Consider the following 27,529-nt stretch of genomic DNA (forward strand, 5'->3'; position numbering starts at 1 on the left):
GGTAATCAATTTTTTTCTTTATTAGACATGTGTTTACCAAACAATCAGGCTTAAAATATAGGATCCCATATACCACCCTTTTATTAACAAATTGTATTGGTGTGGAACATTTTGTTACAATTGATGAGAGCACATTTTTATAACTGTACTATTAACTACGTTCTATGCTTTCACTTGGGTTCACTGTGTATGAGTAACAGATTTTTATATGTTTCTTTTGTGTTGTCATTCCAATTTTATTGCTCATTTATATCCCAGGTGAACTCCAGGGGAAAATCTTTCATTTTTCTTTGGAATATCCTGTCAAATCTTTCATTCTGCTCCACAGTCAAGTGACGTTTCCAGTCTCCAACAGTACCTAGTGGGACAAGCAATGAACAGCACCTGGGTGAGGAAGTGGCACAATCAGGGCAACAGTTCCCCCCAAACCACTTTCATAACTTCTCCGAGCCAAGCTAGGTATTTGTGTTAGTTTACCATGGGGTTTGACACCTCACCTTTCCTTATTCGGGGTGTTGATGAGACAAACTTGAGAATGCTGTAATACAGTAAATGTAATTGTAGTCTACTTCTCTAGCTGTTAAATGTTTATTCAAAACCATTCAATCATAATCTTTCTTAAGAAAAAACTCTAAAATATACAGAAATTAGAATTTTAAAATATATTTCACTATGTGCCAAGCAATAAACTAAGCAAAATACATACATCATATAATTCTTAACAAAAGCCTAAAAGTGTATATTCTTCACAAGTTAACTTAAAAAAATGAGGCCCAAAAATTTTTCAAGAAATGAATTAAAAATATACACGGTTGGGCAGGCCATGGTGACTCAGCAGGTAGAGTTGCTACCTGCCATGCTAGAGACCCGGGTTCAAATCCCAGTGCCTGCCCATGCACAAAAAAAACCCAATATATATATATATACATAGGGTGCGCAGAGCTGTAATTGTTGTCATCCTATCTTGTAGAAGTTTAAGTAATCCTTAATCCATTTCTTTAGGAAAACTAATAATTTAGCATTTTCAGGTATGACATTTTCTTTTGTAAACTTTGTTATTGGCATACAAAGCAAATAGCAAGATACTATGGATGTTAGATTTGCTTCATACTTGATCTAGTTGAGTAGTGAGAAGTCAGAGTTGCTGATGAATGGAACAAAGTGAAAAAGAGCAATTTTTTAAATACCAGTGTGCAGGTTTGAAAGGAAGCATGCCCCCTGGGGGAGAGCCTAGTTGCCACCACATGGAGGGCTTGAGTGTGTGTCCCAGGGATGGCAGAGAGCCCGGGTGTGGCCCCAATGCTTGGAGAGGGTGGAGCCGAGAAAAAGGTGGTCTCCCCAAAATCCCCCAAGGTTGCATTTGGAGAGAGGCAGGCCTCTGCCTGGGCATTTGGAAAGGGTGGGACTGCCACTTTCTAAAGCCCTGAGGATAAATGACTCTCAGACTTTGAAATCTAATGGACTTTGCCCTGCAGGTTTTCAAAACTGTATGGGTCTGCTGATCCCTGTGTTCTTTCCTCCCTATGGAAATGTGTCTATTTATCCTATGAATGTTCCTCCTTTGTATGTTGGCAGCAAATAACTTGTTATGAGTTTCCAAAGGTCCAGAGCAAATGGAGAGAATTTTGCCTTAGGAAAGACCATGCCTGTAACTGACTTGAGATTTTATACTGTCTCTAATTTTGTACTTCATTTGTATTGCTACTGAAAGGTTTAAGGTTTCTGATATTGTTATAAAATTAATGTATTTTGTATACGGAAAAAACATGTCTTTTTTAGGGATCAGAGGGTGGAATGTGCTGGTTTGAAAGGAAGCATGCCCCCTAAGAAAAGCCATGTTTTAATATAAATCCCATTTCATAAAGGTAGAATAATCTCTATTCAATACTGTATGTTTGAAACTGTAATGAGATCATCACCCTGGTTGATGTGATTTAGTCAAGAATGGTTGTTACACTGGATTAGGGGATGACATGTCTCCACCCATTTGAGTGGGTCTTGATTGGTTTACTGGAGTCTTATAAAAGAGGAAATATTTTGGAGAATGAGAGATTCAGAGAGAGCAGAATGACATAGCCACGAGAAGCAGAGTCCACTATCCAGCGACCTTTAGAGATGAAGAAGGAAAATGCCTCCTGGGGAGCTTCACGAAACAGGAAGCCAGGAGAAGACACTAGCAGATGATGCTGTGTTCACCATGTGCCCTTCCAGATGAGAGAGAAACCCTGAACTTCATCAGCCTTCCTTCTTGAACCAAGGTATCTTTCCCCAGATGCCTTTGATTGGACATTTCTATAGACTTGTTTTAATTGGGATATTTTCTCAGCCTTATAATTGTAGACTAGCAACTTATTAAATTCTGCCTTTTAAAAGCCATTCCATTTCTGGTATATTGTATTCCAGCAGAGAACAACCAATAACTGGCTTAATCTTAATAAGATCCTTACATAATTAAGTATAAATCACTGACCATCATCATGTGAATAAATTTGAAGATAAGATATAAAAAATGTGTAAGTACAAATTATGAATTGGTATGGTGTACATTAAAATTATTAAAATAAAAAGAGGATTTTAAGCATAAGGGATATTAGGAGGAAATTATGTTCATTCTTAACAACAGCTACTGGAACATAATAGTTGCACACAAAAAAACTGTGAATGTTGAATAATTGAATGCTTAAAAGATTTCATTAAATGAGGTGACACTCTACTTTTTATAATGAAGAAATATGAGAATAACAATAATCCAGTCCCCTCCCCCACATAAAAACACCTATAAAATTTACCTCCTAAAATATTCTAGGAGGAATAAAAGAAAACAAGAATTGGAAGTCTCCTGTCCATGTGTCTCCATTGCCCTCAGACAAAGCTTTGCTAAGAAATGTAAAAGGATGACATTGCCTAGAAGGATAGAATCTAATATTTATTAAACAGACTAAAGTGTCAGTCTCTGAACTGAAGCAGATACTCTGCAGACTCATTTTCAGTTAGAAGCTAGATTCTCTCTAGGGCCCAAATGGCAGTAAGAATTTGAGAGAATTGTTGGGTACACCTCTAAATCCCATAAATTTTTGCTGGTAAAAATCAGTAAGTCTCACCTTTGCGCAGGAAACATCCATCGTTTCTTGTCCCAACTTCATCTTTTAGAATAGTATCATAGTTTGCTTGTGGATCATATTTCATGTTCTGAAAGGTGGCCTGTCTGACAACTGTATCCAAGTCCTCTTCACTCAGTTCTTTGTCAAGAAAACTGCAGAGTTTTACGACAGAACTTCTGAGATCCTGAAAGGAATTGTGGAGATGGAAGTCTATTCCTTTTGCAAGGAATGTGTGAGTTACGGCCTAATACCTTCCTCATGTTTTAAAAAATGAATGGTGCTTGGATTCATTCTAAGTATAAAATTTGACAAGGATACATTACTTCTTAATCCATCTTTGAAAATGAGTGCTTTGGTTGTCAGCCTAGTTAGAGCTTCCTATTGTTTGCTTTTATAAGATCAACTCAGTTACATTCATTCATTCAACCAACATCTTGGGAATAAATTCCATGTTTCAGAGACTATGGTAGGTGATGGGGAAGTTAAAGCAAACAATACATTACTATCTATAAATTGTTAAGAGTTCACAACTTAATGACAAAAAGAGTAAAGCAAATAAGTCCAAAAAATCCAAGGGCATCTCTAGCTTGGCCTACTAAAACAATCCCCACTTTCCACTGCTAACCTAGTGTCTATTCTGCAACCAGAACAATGTAGGCAAAATTAAAATTTGATGTCATTTCCTATTAAAAACCAATTTGTAGCTTCTCATTACTCTTTGGACAAAAGCCCACATTTTTATCACTGTCAGCAGGGCTTGTGTGGTCACTTCCTGCCACCTTTCCAGCCTTCTCATGTTCCCCTCCCCCATGCTTCCTAATTTCTACCACTCCGACCTGCTCCTAGTTCTGAGGAGATGCACAGAACATACTTTTGCTCACTTCTTCCCTGGCCAGCATCCCCAGGACACAACACAGCTAGTGTTTTACACATGGTGGCATTCAATAAATAAAGATTTATTTTACATAATGATTTTACTTGACTTTTCCCCATAAAATGACTTTTTCCCTTTAAAAAAATGTTTGAAGCATTTTTCAACCAAAACTAAATAAGTATACCAAGAAAATAATATTTTGAAATTACAGTTTGAGGCAAAGACATACTTACCAACTTATTTACAACAACAGCTTCTAGTCAGAGAATATTTTATGGAAAACATTTGATCGGGACATAACATTTAGACGAACCCAATTATTTTGTTTTAAGATGAACAGGTAGCATCCTCTCTGGTTCTGCAGTCTGCTCTATATGTGCAGTTTTTAACTACAGTTTCAGTGCAAGATTGCCATTAGTCCCCCAAAAGCTGAAAAGATGAGGAAAAAAGTATACAGACCACAGAATGTACCTTTCAGAAAATGAGCCTCATACCATCCTTCTCTGCTCAATACTAAGTCTTTTCTTCTTCCTTTTCTGAGCAAAATTAACTTTGCTCAGAAAGTTATAGTACTTCCTTATAGTTTATGTACAAAATATTTAGTTTTGAATTATTGTTACTTTTCTTTTAATATGTTTTCATTATTCAGCTGATACATTTTTCGACTTTGAAAATTATTTGAATATCTTGAATTGATATAGAACACATAATTATCCCATGAAAATGAATGGAAATAAAATAAAAATAAAATTAATGCAAATAATTTTCATTTATTTTATTTCTTTAGCTGCCAGGCTTTTAGGAATAATTAAAGCATTACACAAGGGGTAGGTCCATTGACTAAATTCAATAATAAGACTGAGGAGGAAAGACCACTGAGAGCACATCCAGAATAACAGTGGAGAAGGATGTCAGATGGTTATGGACTGACAGAAAGGGCATGGACAGATAACTCCTCAGAGCAGCAGTTCTCAAAGTGGTCCACAGAAACCGGGAGGCCCTGAGACTCTTTTTAGGGAGTCCAAGAAGTTAAAACTAATTTCACAAAAATACTAAGATATCCTGTGCCTTTACTGCTATATTGACATTAGCTAATTGTTCAAGAACAATGGTGGATGAAACTGCTGGTGCCTTAGAACTGATCAAGGCAGGAGCCCCAAACTGTACTAGTGATTCCTGTATTCCTCACCATCACATGTAGAAAAAGGAAAAAAATGCCGGTTTCACCTAAGGATATCTTTGATGAAACATACAAAACAATTAACTTGGCCAGAAACAAAAGAGAAAATATTGTATGGTCTCATTTAGAAAATACTTATAAGAAAAACGGGCCTAGATTGCAAGCTCTTATAGCAGTTACATTGAGTTTGGAGCTGCTAATTGTTGTATCTAGATTATGAGAGGCTGTGCTATACATGTATAACCTCATATTTCCCTGGAACTGGGGGTACCTGTGTGTCACCTAAGGCTCAGAGTAGGAGCTCTGCAGTTCTGAAGGTCAGAATTGCCACATCCAATAACTGTTAGAGAAATGGAAAAAGAAATCAGGCTTCAATTAATGATAAGAATGAAGCTGATCAGGTCAGGACAAAGGTAAATCAGAATGCAGGGATAAGGATGACATCCTCTGCATTTTAGAACTTCGTCTACTCTATGAGACCAAAGGAAGAGAAGTTTATTTAGTCCCAAACCTTAATTTTATGTAGCACATAATCGAATTTAACCAGTCTGAGTAGATCATTTAAACAACCCAAACACAGGGAGCACAGAACGGAAATGAGGGCTTGTAATCCTGTATAGCTTAATGAAATACCCAGAAACATCCCAGGGTATGTTAAGCAGATAATTAAAATGTATCAGCAAAGTCCCTTGAGGAATGGGAGATAAAATCTGAGAGTATTAAGTTTTACCACCAAGGAAACCTCTGATACTTTTCAAGGTTGGGGTCTCCCAGGTTACTGGGCCCTTGATCTTGAGGCTTGTTCTTGTGAAGCCTATTTATACAGCAGAGAAGCTAAATCTCCTTGTGACTGTGCCTGGAAGTTACTTCCCGAGGACCTCTGTTGTGGCTAGATGTGGCCTTCTCTAAGCTCAACTCTGCCAGTAAATCATTGCCCTCCCTTTACAAGGGATATGACATCCAGGGGAAAGTGTCCCTGACAATGTGGGACATGACTCCCAGGGAGAAGCCTGGCCCTGGCACCGTGGGGTCAACAACACCTTTCTGACCAAAAGGGGAAAAGAACTGTTGCAAGGAAGGTATCAGTCACCAAGAGAATTCAAATAGATTTAAGAGGCTACTCTGGAGGTTACTCTTATGCAAGCTTCAACTAAATATTGCTATTTATCATGGTTTGCCAAACCCCAAGAAAGCCATTCCTGCCAACCCTAAAGAACACCTAGGGCTTTATCAGAGATTCTACAAAGGTTCCATTCATGATGATTATTTTCTAGAAACCTACAGCCTCCAGATTGGTTCCTAAGCCAGATAAGTCCTGAAACCTAGAGGGGTCAGCCTTTCCAGAACATCAGCTAGTTCCACCCCCCCTACCCATATTATTGACAGTGCCTTCCAACATGAAAAACTTAGAATGGGCATAGCCCAGATACCCCTAAAGACTATAAGAAATATCAAAGGAGGAGGTGGCATTATAAAAGAGAATTCAGATTTAATAAATGAGCAGGACTGCTGAATCATTATATTCTTATTTCTTTTAATCTCCAGTGCCTTGGAGCAACCAGAAGGAAAAACCTAAAATTGTGGAACTGTAACCCATACCAAGCTCTAAAATCTGTTCTGTAACTAATTATTGAGGTGTGCTTTGAAATTTATTGCCTTTTTGCATATATATTATTCTTCCAATAAAAAAAAGAAAAAATTATTAACTTTATTAAATCTTGACCCATGGAAAAAAATAATAATTACAATACATGGAAAAAACTCAGACCGAGAAACAGAATGCACAATGACAGTTCATAGGAAAGAGAGATTAATTTCCCTTTGCAATGGCTAGAACAACTTTCAAGTGAAAGAAATGTCCCTGGAGAAGCATGAGAATGCCTTTCTAAGTGTAAAAGTGAGTTCCAAATTACAGAAGCTTGAAATGCCTTCCATTTCATGGAAAACTGGCCTCATAAGAAATGGAGCTGGAGATGCAGACTGGAAACTGATGATAAAGGGCCTTGCAGAGCGTGCCGAGTATCTTTGTTTTCATGCTTATAGGGGATAGTCAGTTAAAGAATATTAAGTGTGAGGGCATGCTGAAAATAATAGGAACATAGTTATCAAATTATTTTTACAAATAACTCTTATGTTAATGCCAAGCACATAATCAAGATAGCCAAGATGAAGAGATGAGGCAATGTGACCAAAAACCAACAAAAACACAGTAAATGAACAACAGAACTAAGAATTCGCAAAAATAATATAAAAACAACTATGTTAGACTTCCGTAGAAGATGGCGGCTTAGTAAGGTGCGCGGGTCTTAGTTCCTCCTCCAGAACAACTACTAAAGAACTAGAAACAGTACAGAACAGCTCCCGGAGCCATGACAGAGACAAGACACACAGCATACCCCATTCTGGACCGGCTGGACCAGCTAAGAGACTCCGCTGCAGTGAGGTCCCCGAGAGGCGTGCGCTTCCCCAGGCTGTGGCGGCTGGCAGCCGGAGCCCCTCCCTCCCTCCTTCCCAGGCTGGCTGGGAGCTTTGGATCAGCAGTTCCCCAAGCCACGGCGGCTGGCACCCCTCCCCCATGTGCGGCTTCCCGGGCCAGCTGGGAGCCTTGGATTGGCGGTTCCCCAAGCCACGGTGGCCGGCGACTGGAGCCCCTTCCACACATGTGGCTTCCCGGGCTGGCTGGGAACCTTGAATCGGCGGTTCCCCAAGCCATGGCGGCCCTCCCACATGCGGCTTCCCGGGCCTGCTGGGAGCCTCAGAACAGCGGTTCCCCAAGCCGTGGTGGCCGGCGACCACAGCCCCTTCTACACATGTGGCTTCCTGGGCCGGCTGGGAGCCTCGGAACAGCGGTACCCCAAGCCGTGGTGGCTGGCGACCCTCCCCCACAGGAGACTTCCTGGAGCAAAAGGAAAGAGACTCCAACAGTAGTAGAGACTGAGCCCAACCTAACACCAATAGTGGAATTAATGAACAACTTCTGACTACTAAAAATAGGCCCTCAGCTCAGGTGAAACTGATCAAGGTGGAAGTCACCGATTGGGTTAACTGAAAAAGAGGAAAGGGGGTGAAACAGAGCCTTCTGCGGCTGTTGCTATGGAGCCTTCATTGCCTCTGGGCTCAGCGCTGGGAGTACACAGGTTGCAACTGCCCCAAACGCAGAAACAGGCTGCTTTCAGGGCTCTCTACCACCTGACCTTCCCCGCGGGAGGGGTGAAATGCAACGCAGGTGGAATCCTTCTCTCAAGGAATTCAGATCCCAGGACTTCACAATTTGAAGCCATTAAAACCAACCTACAACCTTTCCTCTGTCTCCACCACACACCCAGCAGCGAGAGTCTTCCAAAGTTAAAGGAGCCACAACATCTTTTGCTGGTGGGACCCACAGACAGACAAGCGCCACATACTGGGCAGAATAAGAAAAACAGAGCACAGAGACTTCACAGGAAAGCTTTTCAACCTGCTGGGTCCCATACTCAGGTAAATCTGATTAAATGCCCAGACGCCAGCAAAAAATAACAAATCACACCAGGAAAATTAAAGATATGGCCCAGTCAAAGGAACAAACCAATAGCTCAAATGAGATACAGGAGCTGAGACAACTAATTCTGAATATATGAACAGAAATGGAAAACCTCTTCAAAAACCAAATCAATAAATTGAGGGAGGACATGAAGAAGGCAAGGGATGAACAAGAAGAAGAAATGGAAAATCTGAAAAAACAAATCACAGAACTTATGGGAATGAAAGACACAGTAGAAGAGATGAAAAAAACAATGGAAACCTACAATGGTAGATTTAAAGAGACAGAGGCTAGAATTAGTGAACTGGAGGATGGAACATCTGAAATGCAAAAATAAACAGAAACTATAGGGAAAAGAATGGAAAAATTTGAGCAGGGGCTCAGGGAATTGAATGATAATATGAAACGCACAAATATATGTGTTGTGGGAGTCCCAGAAGGAAGAGAAGGGAAAAGGAGGAGAAAAACTAATGGAAGAAATTATCACTGAAAATTTCCCAACTCTTATGAAAGACCTAAAATCACAGATTCAAGAAGTGCAGCACACCCCAAAGAGAATAGACCCAAATAGGCATTCTCCAAGACACTTACTAGTTAGAATGTCAGAGGTCAAAGAGAAAGAGAGGATCTTGGAAGCAGCAAGAGAAAAACAATCCATCACATACAAGGGAAACCCAATAAGATTATGTGTAGATTTCTCAGCAGAAACCATGGAGGCTAGAAGACAGTGGGATGATATATTTAAATTAGTAAAAGAGAAAAACTGCCAACCAAGACTTCTATATCCAGCAAAATTGTCCTTCAAAAATGAGGGAGAGGGCGGGCCACGGTGGCTCAGCAGGCAGGAATGCTTGCCTGCGATGCCAGAGAACCCAGGTTCCCAGGTTCGATTCCCAGTGCCTGCCCATGTGAAAGAAAAAAAAAAAAAGCCCAGCATTTAGGCCAGGCCACGGTGGCTCAGCAGGTAAGAATGCTTGCCTGCCATGCCTGAGAACCCAGGTTCGATTCCTGGTGCCTGCCCATGTTAAAAAAAAAAAAAAAATGAGGGAGAAATTAAAACATTTTCAGACAAAAAGTCACTGAGAGAATTTGTGAACAGGAGAACAGCTCTGCAAGAAATACTAAAGGGAGCACTAGAGTCAGATATGAAAAGACAGAAGAGAGAGGTGTGGAGAAGAGTGTAGAAAGAAGGAAAATTAGATATGATATATATAATACAAAAGTCAAAATGGTAGAGGAAAGTATTATCCAAACAGTAATAACACTAAATGTTAATGGACTGAATTCCCCAATCAAAAGACATAGACTGGCAGAATAGATTTAAAAACAGGATCCTTCTATATGCTGTCTACAGGAAACACATCTTAGACCCAAAGATAAACATAGGTTGAAAGTGAAAGGTTGGGAAAAAATATTTCATGCAAATGACAACCAGAAAAGAGCAGGAGTAGCTATACTAATATCCAACAAATTAGACTTCAAATGTAAAACAGTTAAAAGAGACAAAGAAGGATACTATCTACTAATAAAAGGAACAATTAAACAAGAAGACATAACAATCATAAATATTTATGCACCAAATCAGAATGCCCCAAAATAAGTGAGGAATACACTGCAATCGCTGAAAATGGAAATAGACACATATACCATAATAGTTGGAGACTTCAATTCCCCACTCTCATCAATGGACAGAACATCTAGACAGAGGATTAATAAAGAAACAGAGAATTTGAATATTATAATAAATGAGCTAGACTTAACAGACATGTATAGGACATTAAATCCCACAACAGCAGGATACACCTTTTTCTCAAGTGCTCATGGATCATTCTCAAAGATAGACCATATGCTGGGTCACAAAGCAAGTCTTAACAAATTTAAAAACATTGAAATCATACACAACACTTTCTTGGATCATAAAGGAATGAAGTTGGAAATCAACAATAGGCAGAGCACCAGAAAATTCACAAATACACGGAGGCTCAACAACACACTCTTAAACAACGAGTGGGTCAAGGAAGAAATTACAAGAGAAATTAGTAAATATCTCGAGGTGAATGAAAACGAAAACACAAAATATCAAAACCTATGGGACACAGCAAAGGCAGTGCTAAGAGGGAAATTTATTGCCCTAAATGCCTATATCAGAAAAGAAGAAAAGGCAAAAATTCAGGAATTAACTGTCCACTTGGAAGAACTGGAGAAAGAACAGCAAACTAACCCCAAAGCAAGCAAAAGGAAAGAAATAAAAAAGATTAGAGCAGAAATAAATGAAATTGAGAACATGAAAACAATAGAGAAAATCAATAAGACCAGAAGTTGGTTCTATGAGAAAATCAATAAGACTGATGGGCCCTTAGCAAGATTGACAAAAAGAAGAAGAGAGAGGATGCAAATAAATAAGATCAGAAATGGAAGAGGAGACATAACCACTGACCTCACAGAAATAAAGGAGGTAATAACAGGATACTATGAACAACTTTATGCTAATAAATACAACAATGTAGATGAAATGGGCAAGTTCCTAGAAAGGCATGATAACCAACTTTGACTCAAGAAGAAATAGATGACCTCAACAAACCAATCACAAGTAAAGAAATGGAATCAGTCATTCAAAAGCTTCCCAAAAAGAAAAGTCCAAGACCAGACGGCTTCACATGTGAATTCTACCAAACATTCCAGGAAGAATTAGTACCAACTCTGCTCAAACTCGTCAAAAAAATTGAAGTGGAGGGAAAGCTACCTAATTCATTCTATGAAGCCAACATCACCCTCATACCAAAACCAGGCAAAGATATTACAAAAAAAAGAAAACTACAGACCAATATCTCTAATGAATTTAGATGCAAAGATCCTCAACAAAATACTAGCAAATTGAATCCAGCAACACATTAAAAGAATTACACATCATGACCAAGTAGGATTCATCCCAGGTATGCAAGGATGGTTCAACATAAGAAAATCAATTAACGTAATACACCATATCAACAAATCAAAGCAGAAAAATCACATAATCATCTCAATTGATGCAGAGAAGGCATTTGACAAGATTCAACATCTTTTCCTGTTGAAAACACTCCAAAGGATAGGAATACAAGGGAACTTCCTTAAAATGATAGAGGGAATATATGAAAAACCCACAGCTAATATCATCCACAGCGTGGAAAAACTGAAACCTTTCCCCCTAAGATCAGGAACAAGACAAGGATGTCCATTATCACCACTATTATTCCACATCATGTTGGAGGTTCTAGCCAGAGCAATTAGACAAGAAAAAGAAATACAAGGCATCAAAATTGGAAAGGAAGAAGTAAAACTATTACTGTTTGCAGACGATATGATACTATACGTCGAAAACCCGGAAAAATCCACAACAAAACTACTAGAGCTAATAAATGAGTACAGCAAAATAGCAGGTTACAAGATCAACATTCAAAAATCTGTAGCGTTTCTATACACTAGCAATGAACAAGCTGAGGGGGAAATCAAGAAATGAATTCCATTTACAATTGCAACTAAAAGAATAAAGTACTTAGGAATAAATTTAACTAAAGAGTCAAAAGACCTATACAAAGAAAACCACAAAAAACTGTTAAAAGAAATCACAGAAGACCTAAATAGATGGAAGGGCATACTGTGTTCATGGGTTGGAAGACTAAATATAGTTAAGATGTTAATCCTTCCTAAATTGATTTACAGATTCAATGCAATACCAATCAAAATCCCAACAACTTATTTTTCAGAAATAGAAAAAGCAATAAGCACATTTATCTGGAAGGGCAGGGTGTCCCGAATTGCTAAATGTATCTCGAGGAAAATAAACGAAGCTGGAGGTCTCACGCTGCAAGACAATAAGGCATATTATGAAGCCACAGTGGTCAAAACAGCATGGTATTGGCATAAAGATAGATATATCGACCAATGGAATCGAATAGAGTGCTCAGATATAGACCCTCTCATCTATGGACATTTGATCTTTGATAAGGCAGTCAAGCTAATTCACCTGGGACAGAACAGTCTCTTCAATAAATGGTGCCTAGAGAACTCGATATCCATATGCAAAAGAATGAAAGAGTACCCTATACATCCTATACAAAAGTTAACTCAAAATGGATCAAAGATCTAAACATTAGGTCTAAGACCATAAAACAGTTAGAGGAAAATGTAGGGAGATATTTTATGAAACTTACATTTGGAAGTGGTTTTATGGACCTTAAACCTAAAGCAAGAGCACTGAAGAAAGAAAGAAATAAATGGGAGCACCTCAAAATTAAACACTTTTGTGCATCAAAGAACTTCATCAAGAAAGAAGAAAGACAGCCTACACAATGGGAGACAATATTTGGAAACGACATATCAGATAAAGGTCTAGTATCCAGAATTTATAAAGAGATTGTTCAACTCAACAACATAAAGACAGCCAACCCAATTACAAAATGGGAAAAAGACTTGAACAGACACCTCTCAGAAGAGGAAATACAAATGGCCAAAAGGCACATGAAGAGATGCTCAATGTCCCTGGCCATTAGAGAAATGCAAATCAAGACCACAATGAGATATCATCTCACACCCACCAGAATGGCCATTATCAGCAAAACAAAAAATGACAAGTGCTGGAGAGGATGTGGAGAAAGAGGCACACTTATCCACTGTTGGTGGGAATGTCAAATGGTGCAACCACTGTGGAAGGCAGTTCGGCAGTTCCTCAAAAAGCTGAATATAGAATTGCCATACGACCCAGCAATACCATTGCTAGGTATCTATTCAGAGGACTTAAGGGCAAAGACACAAACGGAGATTTGCACACCAGTGTTTATAGCAGCATTATTTACAATTGCAAAGAGATGGAAACAGCCAAAATGTCCATCAACAGATGAGTGGCTAAACAAACTGTGGTGTATACATGCAATGGAATATTATGCAGCTTTAAGACAGAATAAACTTATGAAGCATGTAATAACATGGATGGACCTAAAGAACATTATGCTGAGTGAGACTAGCCAAAAACTCAAGGACCAATACTGTATGGTCCCACTGATGTGAACCGACATTCGAGAATAAACTTGGAATATGTCATTGGTAACAGAGACCATCAGGAGTTAGAAACTGGGTAAGATAATGGGTAATTGGAGCTGAAGGGATACAGACTGTGCAACAGGACTAGATACAAAAATTCAAAAATGGACAGCACAATACTACCTAATTGTAATGTAATTATTAAAACACTGAATGAAGCTCCATCTGAGTTATAGTTTCTTTGTTTGTTTATTTGTTTTTTAATATATATATTTTTTATTTTTTATTTTTATTTTTTTCTCTATACTATCATTTTATTTCTTTTTCTGTTGTCTTGCTATTTCTTTTTCTAAATTATGCAAATGTACTAAGAAATGATGATCATACATCTATGTGATGATATTAAGAATTATTGATTGCATAGGTAGAACGGAATGATTTCTAAATGTTGTTAGTTAATTTTTTTTAATTAATAGAAAAAAAACTATGCTATTATGTTCAATGCGAAGTACCAAAAACATTTTGATAACAGCTAGAAACCATACAAAATAACATAGCAGATTCATAATGGATCCCAATACATGAATAAAAATTCAATTGAGATGAATAGAAACAGAAGGAAAAATTCATAATGATGCAACATGGAAACACTACACAGAGGTGCGTGTCCTCTAACAACCATTACTGCTTATAAAATAGCTGTAAGACTTTTCAATGTCTCTAAAGTTCTCCACTTAGGATGGTTCTTCAGTGTATAAACCATTTCCCAATACTATCACCTATCACTATTCATAATCTGATCATATCCCACAAAATAATGAACTCTTCCTGCAAGATAAAGAATTCCTTTCTTATATCCCACCTTAGTAGGTCAGTCTCCAAAATCTATTCTATGAAGGAATACAGGTATGTAAAATTTCTCCCTGAAAACTTCAGCCTATTATGACAAATGGAGGAAAAGATCATAGCTGGAAAAAGATTACATTTCTCAGTATAATGCAAATGTAAAAAATCATCATGGTGATGAATATACAACCATGTGTTGCTATTGTGAGCCACTGATTATTTACTATGTATGGAATAATGTGTGTGAAGATTTGTTAAAAATAATCGATATTTTTAATTTCTCACTGTATTTTGCTTTTCCCAATGATGTGGCAGTAAGCAGCATCTCATTTCTCTTCAGATAAATAAAAATATAGGATTAAAGATTTTATATTGTAAAATAAAACACATCAGAAAACTCATTAAAATATGTGATTAAAGTATTACTATAAAGCGAAAACCCAAGACTGACATGCATATCAAGAAATTAAACAACGTCAGTATTCCAGAAACCCCCAAACAATACCCTTTTTTGTTCATAAAACTTTTCCTCCCCTCAAAGATAAACACTGTCTTTGCATTTATGATAATTAATCTTGTGTTTTTATTTTTAATTTTAACAGCTTACTACTAAGCCCTCAACAGTATAATTTAGTTTTGAGTTAATACATTATATAAATGGAAAACCCAGTGTTTATTTTTGCTTCTAGATTTTTTAATCAAAAATATGATTGAAAGTTTCATCATCATTTTCACATATATTGGTAGTTTGTTTTGTTTTAATGCCATGTGGAATTCCAATGTATGAATGTACCAAGTTAACTTACCACTTCTATCACAATTGGGAAAGAAGACTGTTTCAAATTTTAGGCCATTATGTACAATCCTAGTGTAAGCATTCTTGTACAAACCCCCTGATGCATGTGTGCCTGCATTTTATAGGTATACCTACATATGAATTGCTGTTTTGTAGGATGGGTGTATCTTTGAATTGATAAAAGTAGCACTTTCAGAGTGGCATCATTGAAATTAAATGGCAGCATTCTACTACATTTAAGATAAATAAAAAACATAGGAAAAAATCAGCAGGTTACCTTCCCCCAAGTAATATTGCTGGACACATGGGACAAGACAGTATAAATAGGCTCTGCTTGGTTTTATGGTCCTGGTGATATTTTTACCTACAAGTCAGTGAGAAATATGCATTATCTTCTGTGATACTGTTTGTGTGCTTGGGTTTTTCTGGTGGAGTAACCATTGGAGAATCAGATATACAACAGTATCAGGCACAATTGCCATGAAATCTTGAAGTTAAGTAGCAGACAAGGGCAGTGTGGAGGGGATGCTCTGAGGGCAAGTTGCCATCTTCCCATTTCACTCAGAATAAACCCTGTGCTCAGGATCCTGTTAGCCTGGCTTCTAGGATGGGATGATAAGTACCTGCTGACTCCCCTCTCAGGAGTGCCTGGAGGTACTCCACAGCTGATGGTGGATGGCCAGCATATTCCCTCCAGTTTTGACCCAAACATATGTTACCATTTACTGAAGACATTTCAAGGCAACCAGCTCACACTGCTGGTATATCTGTTCCTGGTGGGGAGGGAGCAGCATCCCTCCACTATGGCACAAGCCCAAGGGGTGCATAAATCATCTATCTCCCTGGATTGAGAAGTGCTGTCCATGGAGGACCAGTACCCACTAATGAAGCCAAACTTGTCTGTCTCTTCTTGTGTGAGTAAATGTTTTACTACCCATGCCTGTGGAGTTAGGCTTTGGCTGCTGACCCCAACACCTGCAAACCATGGAGTGTGCTGGGGCACTGGGACTGCTCTTCTTCCTGACAGGTTTTGTTAAGCTCTTTGCAAATCTTCATTCAGTGAGATCCCCTCCCCTGGAGGTGGTAATGGTGTCTCTTTCCGGTATCTGTTTGGCACAGTGAGCATGGAGCCTACAGTTTTACAAGAAGATCCTCAAATTTATTGGAAAAGTGACAGATGCTTAATTGCTACAGACCTAGGGTCATTAGAAATAGCTTTAAAAGCAAAAAAAATTGAGCTGAGACCAAAGATCTATCTTCTTTGAAGAGATTTAAAGAATTTCTCTTGTTGATGTATTGTAAGAAAAAAAAAGATCTGAACAGCAGGAGAAAAAATATATAGGTCAAAATAACTAAACTATGGGGTTTTTGGCAGAAGAGAGAAGAAAATTGACATTAATGATGGAAAATATGGAACCGAATAAATGCTGGGATTTTTGTGTAGTTTACTCTGTAGTGTCTGTGTCCAAATTTTCAGTAAATTCTATTTTTCATGAATGCGTCTGTATGAATACAGAAATTATCATGCAGGAATTAAAATATACAATAGGGAGAGAATGGATTTGCATTTTGAGATGAATCTTTCATGTTGAAGAATGAGAACGAAATGGACTGAGGTGAGATTGGAGGCAGGTAGACAGATTAGGCAGGTGCTGTTGAAATTTATCAAGAGATAACAGTGACCTGGCCTAGGGAAGGGGAAATATGGATCAAGAGAGTTTGTTTTCCACAAAGGTTTCAGTGGTGGAGGTAGTAATGACTCATTGATTTGGTGACTAAATGAAGCTGTTAAGGAGGAGGAGTCATCAAAGATGAAATTTGTTTTCTGACTTGACCGCTTAAATACTAGCAAACATGGGAAGCGAAGCGGCTTCTTCAGGGCAGGGAATGAACTTTTGTTTGAAGTCCCAATATTAGATAAAAGATCAAATAGCAGAAGGCAATTATATGCATGTGTTAAGGATCTGGGCTGATGATACAGATTTGGAATACGCCAAATTATTCCCTCAACTCACTCTCATTGGACTTACTATGTGTCACACTACTTCATGTCACTAAATTCTGTAGATATTTTAAACTCTCATTTTTACTTGACTTCTCAGCAACCTTAGAAATGTCATCCATTCCCTGTTTCTCGACACTGTTTTGACTTCCATGTCTCCATATTGCTCATTCGTTTGCACTTCTCTGATTGCTCCTTTTCTGCTTGTAAGGTAGACTCATCCCTCAATACAAATTTGAGATGCCAAAATCTCTGAGCAACTTATTCCAGTTCTTCAGCACTTCTCACTCTTCATTTCAACACTGCCTCTATTTTATCTATATTCATGGTTTCAATTATATACTACTCAGCAATGATGTCCAAATTAATATCTCCAGTTCAGACCTCTTCATTCCTTTAAATCTGTATTTTACACTCATTTCTCACTGTGTATATTTAAATGCTTCTAAGTCGCTTAATGTCCACCTGTCAAAACCAACTTTAGAATTTTCTCTATGCAAACTTAACCTTCTTCAATTTTCCCTAAACACTTCATGTAAAGCACCATCTATGCAAATACATCAGTCAAAAATATGGGATGTCTCCTTGCTGCTTTCTTTCTCTTTTTTTCCCTAAATATAATACCTTTCCTTTTTACCTCCTAATTATGTCCTAAAACTTGCGTTCTTCACATCCCAATAATACCACTGTAATCCAAGGCATGATTGGTTTTCATTGAATTTACACTTCTCTCTATCTGCTCTGCCCATATTTATTATCATCACATTTCCACCCACTAATGATATTAAAAAATATTAATTCTATAATATTGCTACCCTTCTATAATTCCTAAAGGGCTCCTTACCGCTTTTAGGATTTAAAAAATCACTACCATTAAAAGAGCCTCTTGACTTTGTACAGTCTGGCTCCTACACACCTCTCCATCCTCATCTTTCAGCATTGTGAGGCACTGCCTTCTGATCCACAAAGGGGGAAAATTCCTGCTCTAGGGAATTTCCATATTGTTGCCGTGGCTTGGAATGCTCTTCTATCTCTCCTGTCTTTGTTACCTCATATATATCTAGCTTTGCAGTTCCCATGATACTTCTTCTGGAAAAATGTCTTCCATCATACTTGACTATATCCAATCCCCTTGATACATATAGTGACATCATGCCTGCACTTTTCTTCATAACATTAACAACAGCTTTGAATTAAATAACATGCTTGATGAACACTTGTCTTCCCTGTTGGGTTATGAACTGTATGAATTAGAGGCTAGTTCTCTTTTTCTAATGATGTTGTACCTGTCATGTATTAGGCATTCAATATTTAAAAATGCAGGAATGAATAATAGATTATGTGGAAATCAACTTGTTAATTAGATCACAGAATAGAGACCTTTAAATATATTCTGTATGGTTTACACAATATTTTAAATAGCTTTGATCTGATGCCCAATATTTAAAAATTAAGTGATTTCAAAAGAAATCTACATTTCAAATTTCTCTTAAAAATAGGAAGAGCTTGCATCCCAGGGCACAAATTCTCATCTGGTGACAAGGAGCCATGTCTTGGTAGAGGCTTCTCACCCCAGTGCTACACAGGACCTCCTCTTTATTTATGTCTGGCTGCTCTGGATATCTGGGTTTGCCTCTATTGCTGCAGGAGGATCCAAGAGAAAAAAAATCATAAAAGAAGATTGTGTATCATGAGAGGAGGCCTGGAGGAGAGCCCTGAGCAGGATGGTGATTAAGAAGTCACAAGAAATTAGAAGACCAGAAAGAAGCCGGAGTAGGAGTGTTTACGTGTGAAGGGGAACAAGACCGGAGAATGTGGTTCACACTAATCGAGAGTAGAAAGGATTTTAAGGAAATAATCACGTTTAAAAATAAACTCATCTTACCTTCTTCATATCTTCATACTTCATGAACAGAATATTGAAGTCATGTTTGTGCTCATACCATCCTCTGATGTGATCAAACCAAAGGCTTCCCACCACTGTGGGAAAAATTAATATGTGATGAGGTACAGATGTTACAGTTATTGTGCAATAACTTTTCCTTTCTTTCTTTTCTTTTACAGAAGCCTCAAAAAGGAAAAATAAAGTCTCCAATACTGGACATCCATCCCTTTTTAATGGTTAGTGCCTGGAAAACAATTTTCTGATTTTTATAGGAGTAAGTTACTCTGTATGTAGGAAAGCAGCAATACAGAGATAAGGAAAACATAGGCCAAATGTTGAAAATTTCTTTAAGCTAACATCTTTCTTTCTCTCATTTCCTCCACCTGAAAACATGACGTTATTTCTCCTCCTCTTGTCTATTCTAAAATCTCTGCATAGCAGTACTACCAACAAAAGGACAGTAACTACTGTCCTCTAAATGAGTGAGAGCCCCAGGTGCACACTCCACACGCCTCTTGCACCAACCCACCCTCCTCGGTGGTGAAATGAGAAGTTCCACAGCCACCTTATAAGGTCTACCACAGGCCCATAGCAGGGCACACTACTACACCCACCATGAACATTAGCTGTTCTAGAACATTTAGAGATACTGATCTAGATCATCTGAATGACTAGAATTTTATGATTTTTTTATAGTCTGGTGAAAATATTTCTGAAAAAAATGAACAAAAACCGGCTTTGCAACCCTTTTGCAACCCCTAAAGTGGTCCTGGCAAGAATAGAAAGATCTTTGGGTGGCAAAATATTTATGGATAATAACAACCACTCATCTGCATCCTATCCTCTGACTCCCTTCTCCATCTCCTCCAAATGTATTCTGTACACTTGAGAATTTGGCTAAATGTCAGCATTATCTCTTAAATATATTGCTTGTTAAATAAATTCATAGTTACCTTTTCCATCTAGAAATTGTTTCATGAATTGTTCTAAATTGTCTGAAGCTTGTAATCGAACCAGCAAATTTGAAAAATGATAATATGAGATCAAAATGTCCTTAGGGTTTCTATAGGTGTAAACAATCTGCAGGAAGAATAAAGAAGTAGTTTTAACAATTTTTGGTTATCCTTCCAGAATTTTTAACACCTGAATAACATTACATTACATGAATGAAACTTATCTACTATCCATGGAATTTAGGTTGTTAACAAGATTTTGCTCTTACAAAGAGCATTGTAATCATAACTTTATTTGCATGACATTTCACATTTCAATAGCAACTTAGATGAATTTCTAGAAGTGAAATTATTCACTTGTAAAATTGATAAATTTTACAAATTACCTTCCATAGAAAAGAAGCAGTGTTAATTTACCCTCATGAGAATTGTGTGATATTCAATTTATCCTCAAGATGCCATTGGATATCAGTGAGAAATGGGGAAACTATTCAACAGATGGTGTTTGGGCAAATGGTCAAATACAAGGAAAAAAAGTGAAACCAGACCTCTATTGCACATCATATTTAAGGTTTAAGGGTTGGTATATGTCAGCAAGACTTTGGCAATTAAAAATATTTTGTATATTTGATTCCCAGTATATACTCATACAAAAAAATGCATATATACATATATATATTATAATATATTTCTGTTCTTGGATCAGGGAAGGATTTCTCAAAGAAGAAAAAATTATTTAAAATAAAAATTGATAAATTCGTCTACATTAAAATTCGGTATGCTATCCACCAAATATACCATAAAGAAAGTTACAAAAAAGCAGCAAAATGTAGAGAAGAAACACATGTAACAAATTATATATGTAAAACAAATCAACAATAAAAAGAAAAACAATAGAAAATGAATCAAAAGTCATAGTTTTTTTCACAGAAGTAGAAATAATTATGGTCAATAAGCATATGAAAAATTGCTTAATCTCATTACTAATTAGGGAAATGCAAATTGAGACCAGTTGAACTATCATTTTATAATGACCAGATTGGCAAAAATTAGGAAATCTGAGAAGAAAAAGTACTGTGGGATGAGGAACAATAAGCAGTAATATGTTACTGGTTATGGCATAAACTGGTATGTCTTCTTACAAAAATCATATTATAAGTTTTAATATTATTGTTTTCTATGGCTTTTTAATTATATTCTTGGATGTATATCGTAGGGATGCTCATGCAGTGCAGCTGTGTACTAGGTACATGTTTAAGAATGTTCAGGCAGAATATGTCCTAGTAGCAAAAAGTTCAGTGAAGGAAAGCATAAATGTGATATAATTACGGAGCTTGTAAAAGTGTACAGCAGTGAAGATAGTATTGAAAATCACAAAGAAAATCTCAGAAAAATGGAGAACAAGTGACAATATAAATATAAAATTAAATAAAATAAGGTCCAATGATTCAAAATGACAACCAATACTTTTTTGCAACGTCCAACAGAACAGGAAGCCTTGTAAACTGAGTGACATAACAGAGTTACTTTGACGGCACAATCTGGTGAGTCTAAAGATTTTGACGTAGTAACAATCATAGTAGACTTATTCAGATAAAAGGATAAAAGGAAGTGAATAACTCAAGGAACAAAATTAATTTCATATATCTGTGCATTAGTACCCTATGAAGAGAATATGCATAACTTTGTTATCTAGTCATGGAACATGTTGAGAAATTGATCATGTTATTGGCCATAAAAGTTCTGTATAAATGCCCCAAATTGGAACTCCTACAACACTGTTATTTGATGATAGTGCCATAAGACTAAAATCAGCATTGAAGAAGTTAAAATAAGAAAATTATGTAAACATTTGGAAGCAAAAAGTGTTCAAAATAAGTTGGACAAATTAAAAAATTAACACTGAGATTATATGTTATGTAGATATTAACAAACTATATCTAAAATAGATTCCAAAGGTTATCCATAGTTTAAAACGTTAATATTTTTAAAATAAGTACTGGGAATAGATACATTATTTAACTAGAGGTGATAGGAAAATTAATGCAATGAAAATATAACGAAATAAATAAATGAAAACATTTATTAAAAAAGTAGAAAACCTTAATTTTATTTTTTTAAAGTAGTTTTTTGGAGGAAAAGATAATAACATATAAAAATCCTGATAATTCTAAAAAGATGTGAAAAGGAGAGACAAAAAATTTACGTCATTACAAAAGAATGAAAAATAGATAATGATGGAATTAGGGGCAATTCATTAAATCCTGAAAGAAAATGTCATATATTTTTCAGTTTTCTAGGTAAAATAGGAAAAATTTACTTTGAAAATAAAATTATAACAATTGCTTAGAGGAGGTAGTCACCAAATAAAATGACTGGATATATTTATAATGAAATGGACTTTGAAAAATCAAATACACAAAACCAGTTAATGTATAGTATTAAATTACTCTAGAATGTAGAAAAATTTAAAGAGTCATCCAGATTGTCATACAAGATGAGAATTACATTGACAATGAGGCAAATAAAGATAGAATAATCCTAAAAATTAGAGATCTATTTTTTAATAATATGGATTTTAATAATTCTACATAAAAATGAATAAAACACTTATGGCAGTATGTAAAAATGTTATAGTATACTTAAGCAAGTAGGGTTTATTCTGGAAATGTAACTTCAATCAATTAATTAATGAATTTCTTTATACATTAAAGTGGATAAAATATATGACATCTTCAGAGTTGACAAAAAAGTCATTTGATGTGATTATACCTTTTCTGAATAAAACAAGCATAAACACAAGTGAAACCTCCAGTAAATTAAGAATGGAAAAAATGATTCTCAGCATTATTTACATAAGAATTCAATAGCAAAAGAAAACTACAAACAAACAATATACTGAAATTCTCAAGGATGAAGGATGAGAAAAGATTATTATCACTTCTATTATTCAATTTTTTTCTCAGATTTTAGGTAACAAATAGAAAAATAAAGTACAAATATTAAAATGTAAAAAGAAATCAAATTTTTTATTATTTTAAGATGATGAAATATATTTGAGAGACTAAAGGGAAAATTTAAAAAACTAATTTAAGAATTTAAGGGGACCAGATATAATACAGTGACAAAATCAATGCCTTTTTCTTTATAACAGCAGTAATTAAATAGAAAAAACAATAGTGAACAAATCCAAATCATAATTGCAATTTAAAAATAAAGAAAAATTAGCAATTAACTTAGTTAAAATGTGAGTAAGCAGTATATGAAGAACAATGTAAAACATATTTGGAGGATACAAAAGTAGACCTGATTAAAAATAGATTCATGGGATGACACTGGATGGAATGTTAAAGTATTGCAAAGCTAACAATTTTCTCAGAAGTAGCCTTTATGCTTAATCAATTCAAATCAACATCTGAAAGTCATTACGGGAATTAACATACTAGAAAATGAAGTCAATGAGGATTTGACTTATGAGATAGGAAAACATTTACATGATTGAATGTTTAAAATAGTGAAGAACTGGTTCTGTTTAGTCCTGCCAGATTTTTTGGAATAGAAAGTGCAGATTCAGAAGGAGAGATTGGGATGTTTAGCATATCAACATGTAGTCTCAAAATAATGGGGAAAGCATAGAATGCTTCAATAAATTATGTCAGGTAAACTGGCTAACCTTTTGGGCAAATATAGTGCAATATTCATACTTCACATCACATATAATATCAGATATGACATAATTAAATGTAGAAAATAAAAGTATAAACTAACTAGAAAAACCTAGAGAGTAATTGCATAATCTTTGCAGTGGGGAAAACTTTTCTTAGCAAAACAACAGAGCCAGAGGCCAACAAGGAAAGAGTAACAGATTGGTTACATAATATTAAAAGCTTTCAAAATTTTTAAAGTTAAACCATTAATTGGGAAAATATTTGTCCCAAGTAAATACTTCTGCAAAGCATTAAATAAGAGACAAACTAAAAAAACTAAGTAAAGAATATAAAAGATATCTATAGGCCTAAAGATACATGAAAAATACTCAATTTTGTTAAAATCAAAAGAGATTCGAATTATCCAAGATTTTTTCAACCTGGCATATTAGCAGAGATTGATAATTCCACTAATTGGTGAGCCCGTGAGGAATGAAACATTCCTTCACGCTGTTTAATGAAATATGTTAATACACTATAGAAGGCAAATATGTAACATCTACCAACATATAAAATATTTGGGCACTTTCTCCTGAAAACTCCACTCTTAGAGAAACGTTTCACCAGAATTACAAAGTGCAAATCCATATAAGATGTTTATTACAATATAGTATATACATTTGCTGAAACGTCCCTTTCCATCAATAGATGTTAAATATTGGACAATTATACATAAAATTCTGTTTAAGAAAAATGGAGTCTCCTGAACTGACATGACAGATTTTTTTTTGCTATAGGTTATATAATTAGATTGCAAAATAATATATATGGTGGCCCAATATATGTATATACTTATACTTCCATATATAATTAATGTAAACATACTTATTATGCTAAAAAAAATATATATATATATAAGGGGGTGTCAAGGTAGTTCAGTGGTAGAATTCTCACCTGCCATGCAGGAGACCAGGTTTGATTCCTGGTCCATGCACTTCCCAAAAAACAAGCAAACAAGAAACAAACAAAAATTCAACAAATGGGCTGCAATAACAGGATACTCGCATGGAAAAATATGAAATGTGATGCTATCAAACAGCATACAAAATATATATATAAATACGAATGCCCATGTCATAACGACATAAAAAGCACAACATTTGAAAGACTTCAGAACAGTGGAGCCAAGAACAAGACATGGAGATGAGAGAAAGAATTATTTCTATGACGTACTTTAGCTTTTTTGTTCTTGAGACCTCTCGGTGCTAAATAATATGGGATGTGGGAAGTGAGGATGCGAGGTGATGGCATCATGCTAAAATCCACTTTGCGTATATTGTATTCCAGGAAGGGGGCTCTGTCAAGTGTTTCCACATTCTCAGTTTTGTTACGATGTCCCTCATAATAAATCAAGCTTAATATCTGCTGAGTCCAGATGGTACCTGTCAAGATAAATAGCCTTGTTTTCAAATCTGAATTAATTTCTAAAGGTTAATTTCAACAATAATGCCATCCACCTTAAAATCGTTAGGGGATATTTTTTTCTTTATAACTTTTCTAAGTATGCCCGTTATTTACCCAGGATTTTGTTGTTTGTTTCTATTTCACATAAACTTGAATACAGATTAAATCAAGGACTATTAGTTCCTTTTCACTTTGAAGAGTGATGAGTGTTCTGACTCCATGATAGTGCTGATTCAGGTTAATTCTTCGGCTCCTTCTCTGTGCCTTGTACTCCACAGAAGATCCCTTTCTACCATCTTCTGTGATTACCTCTGTTACTCCCTGCTTAGTCTCTATTCTCAGAAATGTACCTTTTAAAAATATGCCTTAGCCCAGATGTGTCTTTAAAGTTATATGAAAGTGTGTTCAATTTCTCTCCCTCCTCTGCTACTCAACATTTTCAGATCCCTACATTGTGATTTATTTTTATTATTTCTATCTTTGTTTTTTTTTTTTACATGGGCAGGCACCAGGAATCGAACCCGGGTCCTCGGGCTTGGCAGGCAAGCATTCTTATCTGTTGAGCCACCATGGCCTGCCCTGTGATTTATTTTTAAACAAAATGTCCAGAGATAGCCTCTGACTTCCCATTACACACTGGGGGAAGGGAGGAAGAAAAATGGGAGTGTTATATTGATCCTTGGTTTCTTAACCAATCAACCCTGGTCATCAGCTATGAAGGGTTTTGGGAAATTCATGTCAATGTTTGAATAGTGCCATTTCCGTTTAAATGAACCTAGACGCGATTAGATTTGATTTGACTTTACTAAAAAGAGCTGGTTATACCGGGCTCCTATTTTCACATCTATATTAGTTTGTCCAGTTGACAGAATGCAATATACCAGAAACAAAGTGGCTTTTAAAAAGGAGATTTAATAAGTTGCAAGTTTATATTTCTAAGCCTATAAAAATGTCCAAACAAAGGAATCTAGGAAAAGATGCCTTAATTCAAGAAATGATGACTTCGGAAGGCAAGTGGCTGATGTCTGCCTGTCCTTGTTCCTGGTTCCATTGCTACCATTGTTTCTTCTCTAGTTGTCTGTGGGCCTTCACTTCCCTGATCTGGGAAAAAACTCTGGGTTTCATCACTTAACTTAGTGTCTGCCAGGGCTGGAGATTTATTCTCTTCAGTTTCTGGATACTTCTGTGAGCCCGTGCTTAGCACCTAGGCTATTTCTGTCTCAATCCCCACTGTCACATCAGCTCTACTCTGTCAGCTCTGCTCTCTCCAAAATGTGTCCTCTTTTAAAGGATTCCGGTAACCAATAAAGACCCATTTGGAATGAGTGGAGTCACATCTCCATCTAATCAAAAGGTCACACAATGGGCGTGCTACATTTCTGGGGAGATAAGCTAATCAGACGTTTCCACCTTAAAGTATTGAATCAGGATCAAAAGAAATAGCTGCCCCCACAAATTGGATTAAATCATGGCTTTTCTGGGGTATGTAATAGAGTCTAACCCACACACCATCAGAAATGACAATATGTGCACTGAAAATGGTCTTATCATCTAGAAATTTGAGTTTCATGTAATTGTTTCTGATCTTAAGTGGTTGCTTAAGTAGACTAGGCTGTTGGTGATATGTAAAAACATTATATAAATATACATATATGCATTAAAAATTCAGAGTGAAGACTGACGACAGATGGCTCCATTCCTCAAACTTACCAGATTTTGGATATGTGATTATGAAGACATCATCATCTCTAATTTCAAAATCATCTAGATTTTCTAGTACGTCAACATCAATTAAAGTACGTTCAAAGTGAAAGCCTTTAAAGTTCAATAAAAACAGATCAGTGTCATCCATAATTGTTCACCTATAAAAAAAAAGATGAAATTCTTTTCAATATTTGGTAGTTTTTTATAATGACTTACACATATAGAGTACTTCATATGGACTTGGCATCATTTAATGTCTTATAGGTATCAACTCATTTGCCATGGTAAACAACTTACGTGTGTCTGTATGCATGTATGTATGTGTGCATGTTAATCATTTCATCTTCACAGCAACCTAACAAAGTAGGTATTGTTTTTATCACTGTTTTAACAATGGAGAAACTGACATAGTAAGAGTTCAAACAACTTTCCTGGAAACCCCACGGGAGACATGTTCTCATGGTTCTGAACATGAAGAGGTAGAAACTAATGCAAAGAAAGGTTAAGGAAATTGTTCAAGCTACCAGAGCATAGAACCAAG

The 27,529-nt window shown here is 36.2% G+C and overlaps 1 protein-coding gene across 1 annotated transcript; it reads right to left on the reverse strand.

Moving 5' to 3' along the window:
* LOC143682894 (amine sulfotransferase-like) lies at positions 1-27,136 on the reverse strand. The gene is made up of 6 exons (XM_077159300.1): positions 26,995-27,136; positions 25,054-25,262; positions 20,174-20,300; positions 19,221-19,315; positions 3,102-3,285; positions 1-358 (listed from the first exon to the last, which is right to left on the reverse strand). The coding sequence occupies exons 1-6, from the start codon at positions 27,134-27,136 to the stop codon at positions 237-239; spliced, it is 879 nt and encodes a 292-aa protein (XP_077015415.1). The 3' UTR covers positions 1-236.
* Between the last annotated feature and the right edge of the window lie 393 nt (positions 27,137-27,529).

Source organism: Tamandua tetradactyla, chromosome 5 (assembly GCF_023851605.1).
Source record: "Tamandua tetradactyla isolate mTamTet1 chromosome 5, mTamTet1.pri, whole genome shotgun sequence".
Taxonomy (NCBI): domain Eukaryota; kingdom Metazoa; phylum Chordata; class Mammalia; order Pilosa; family Myrmecophagidae; genus Tamandua; species Tamandua tetradactyla.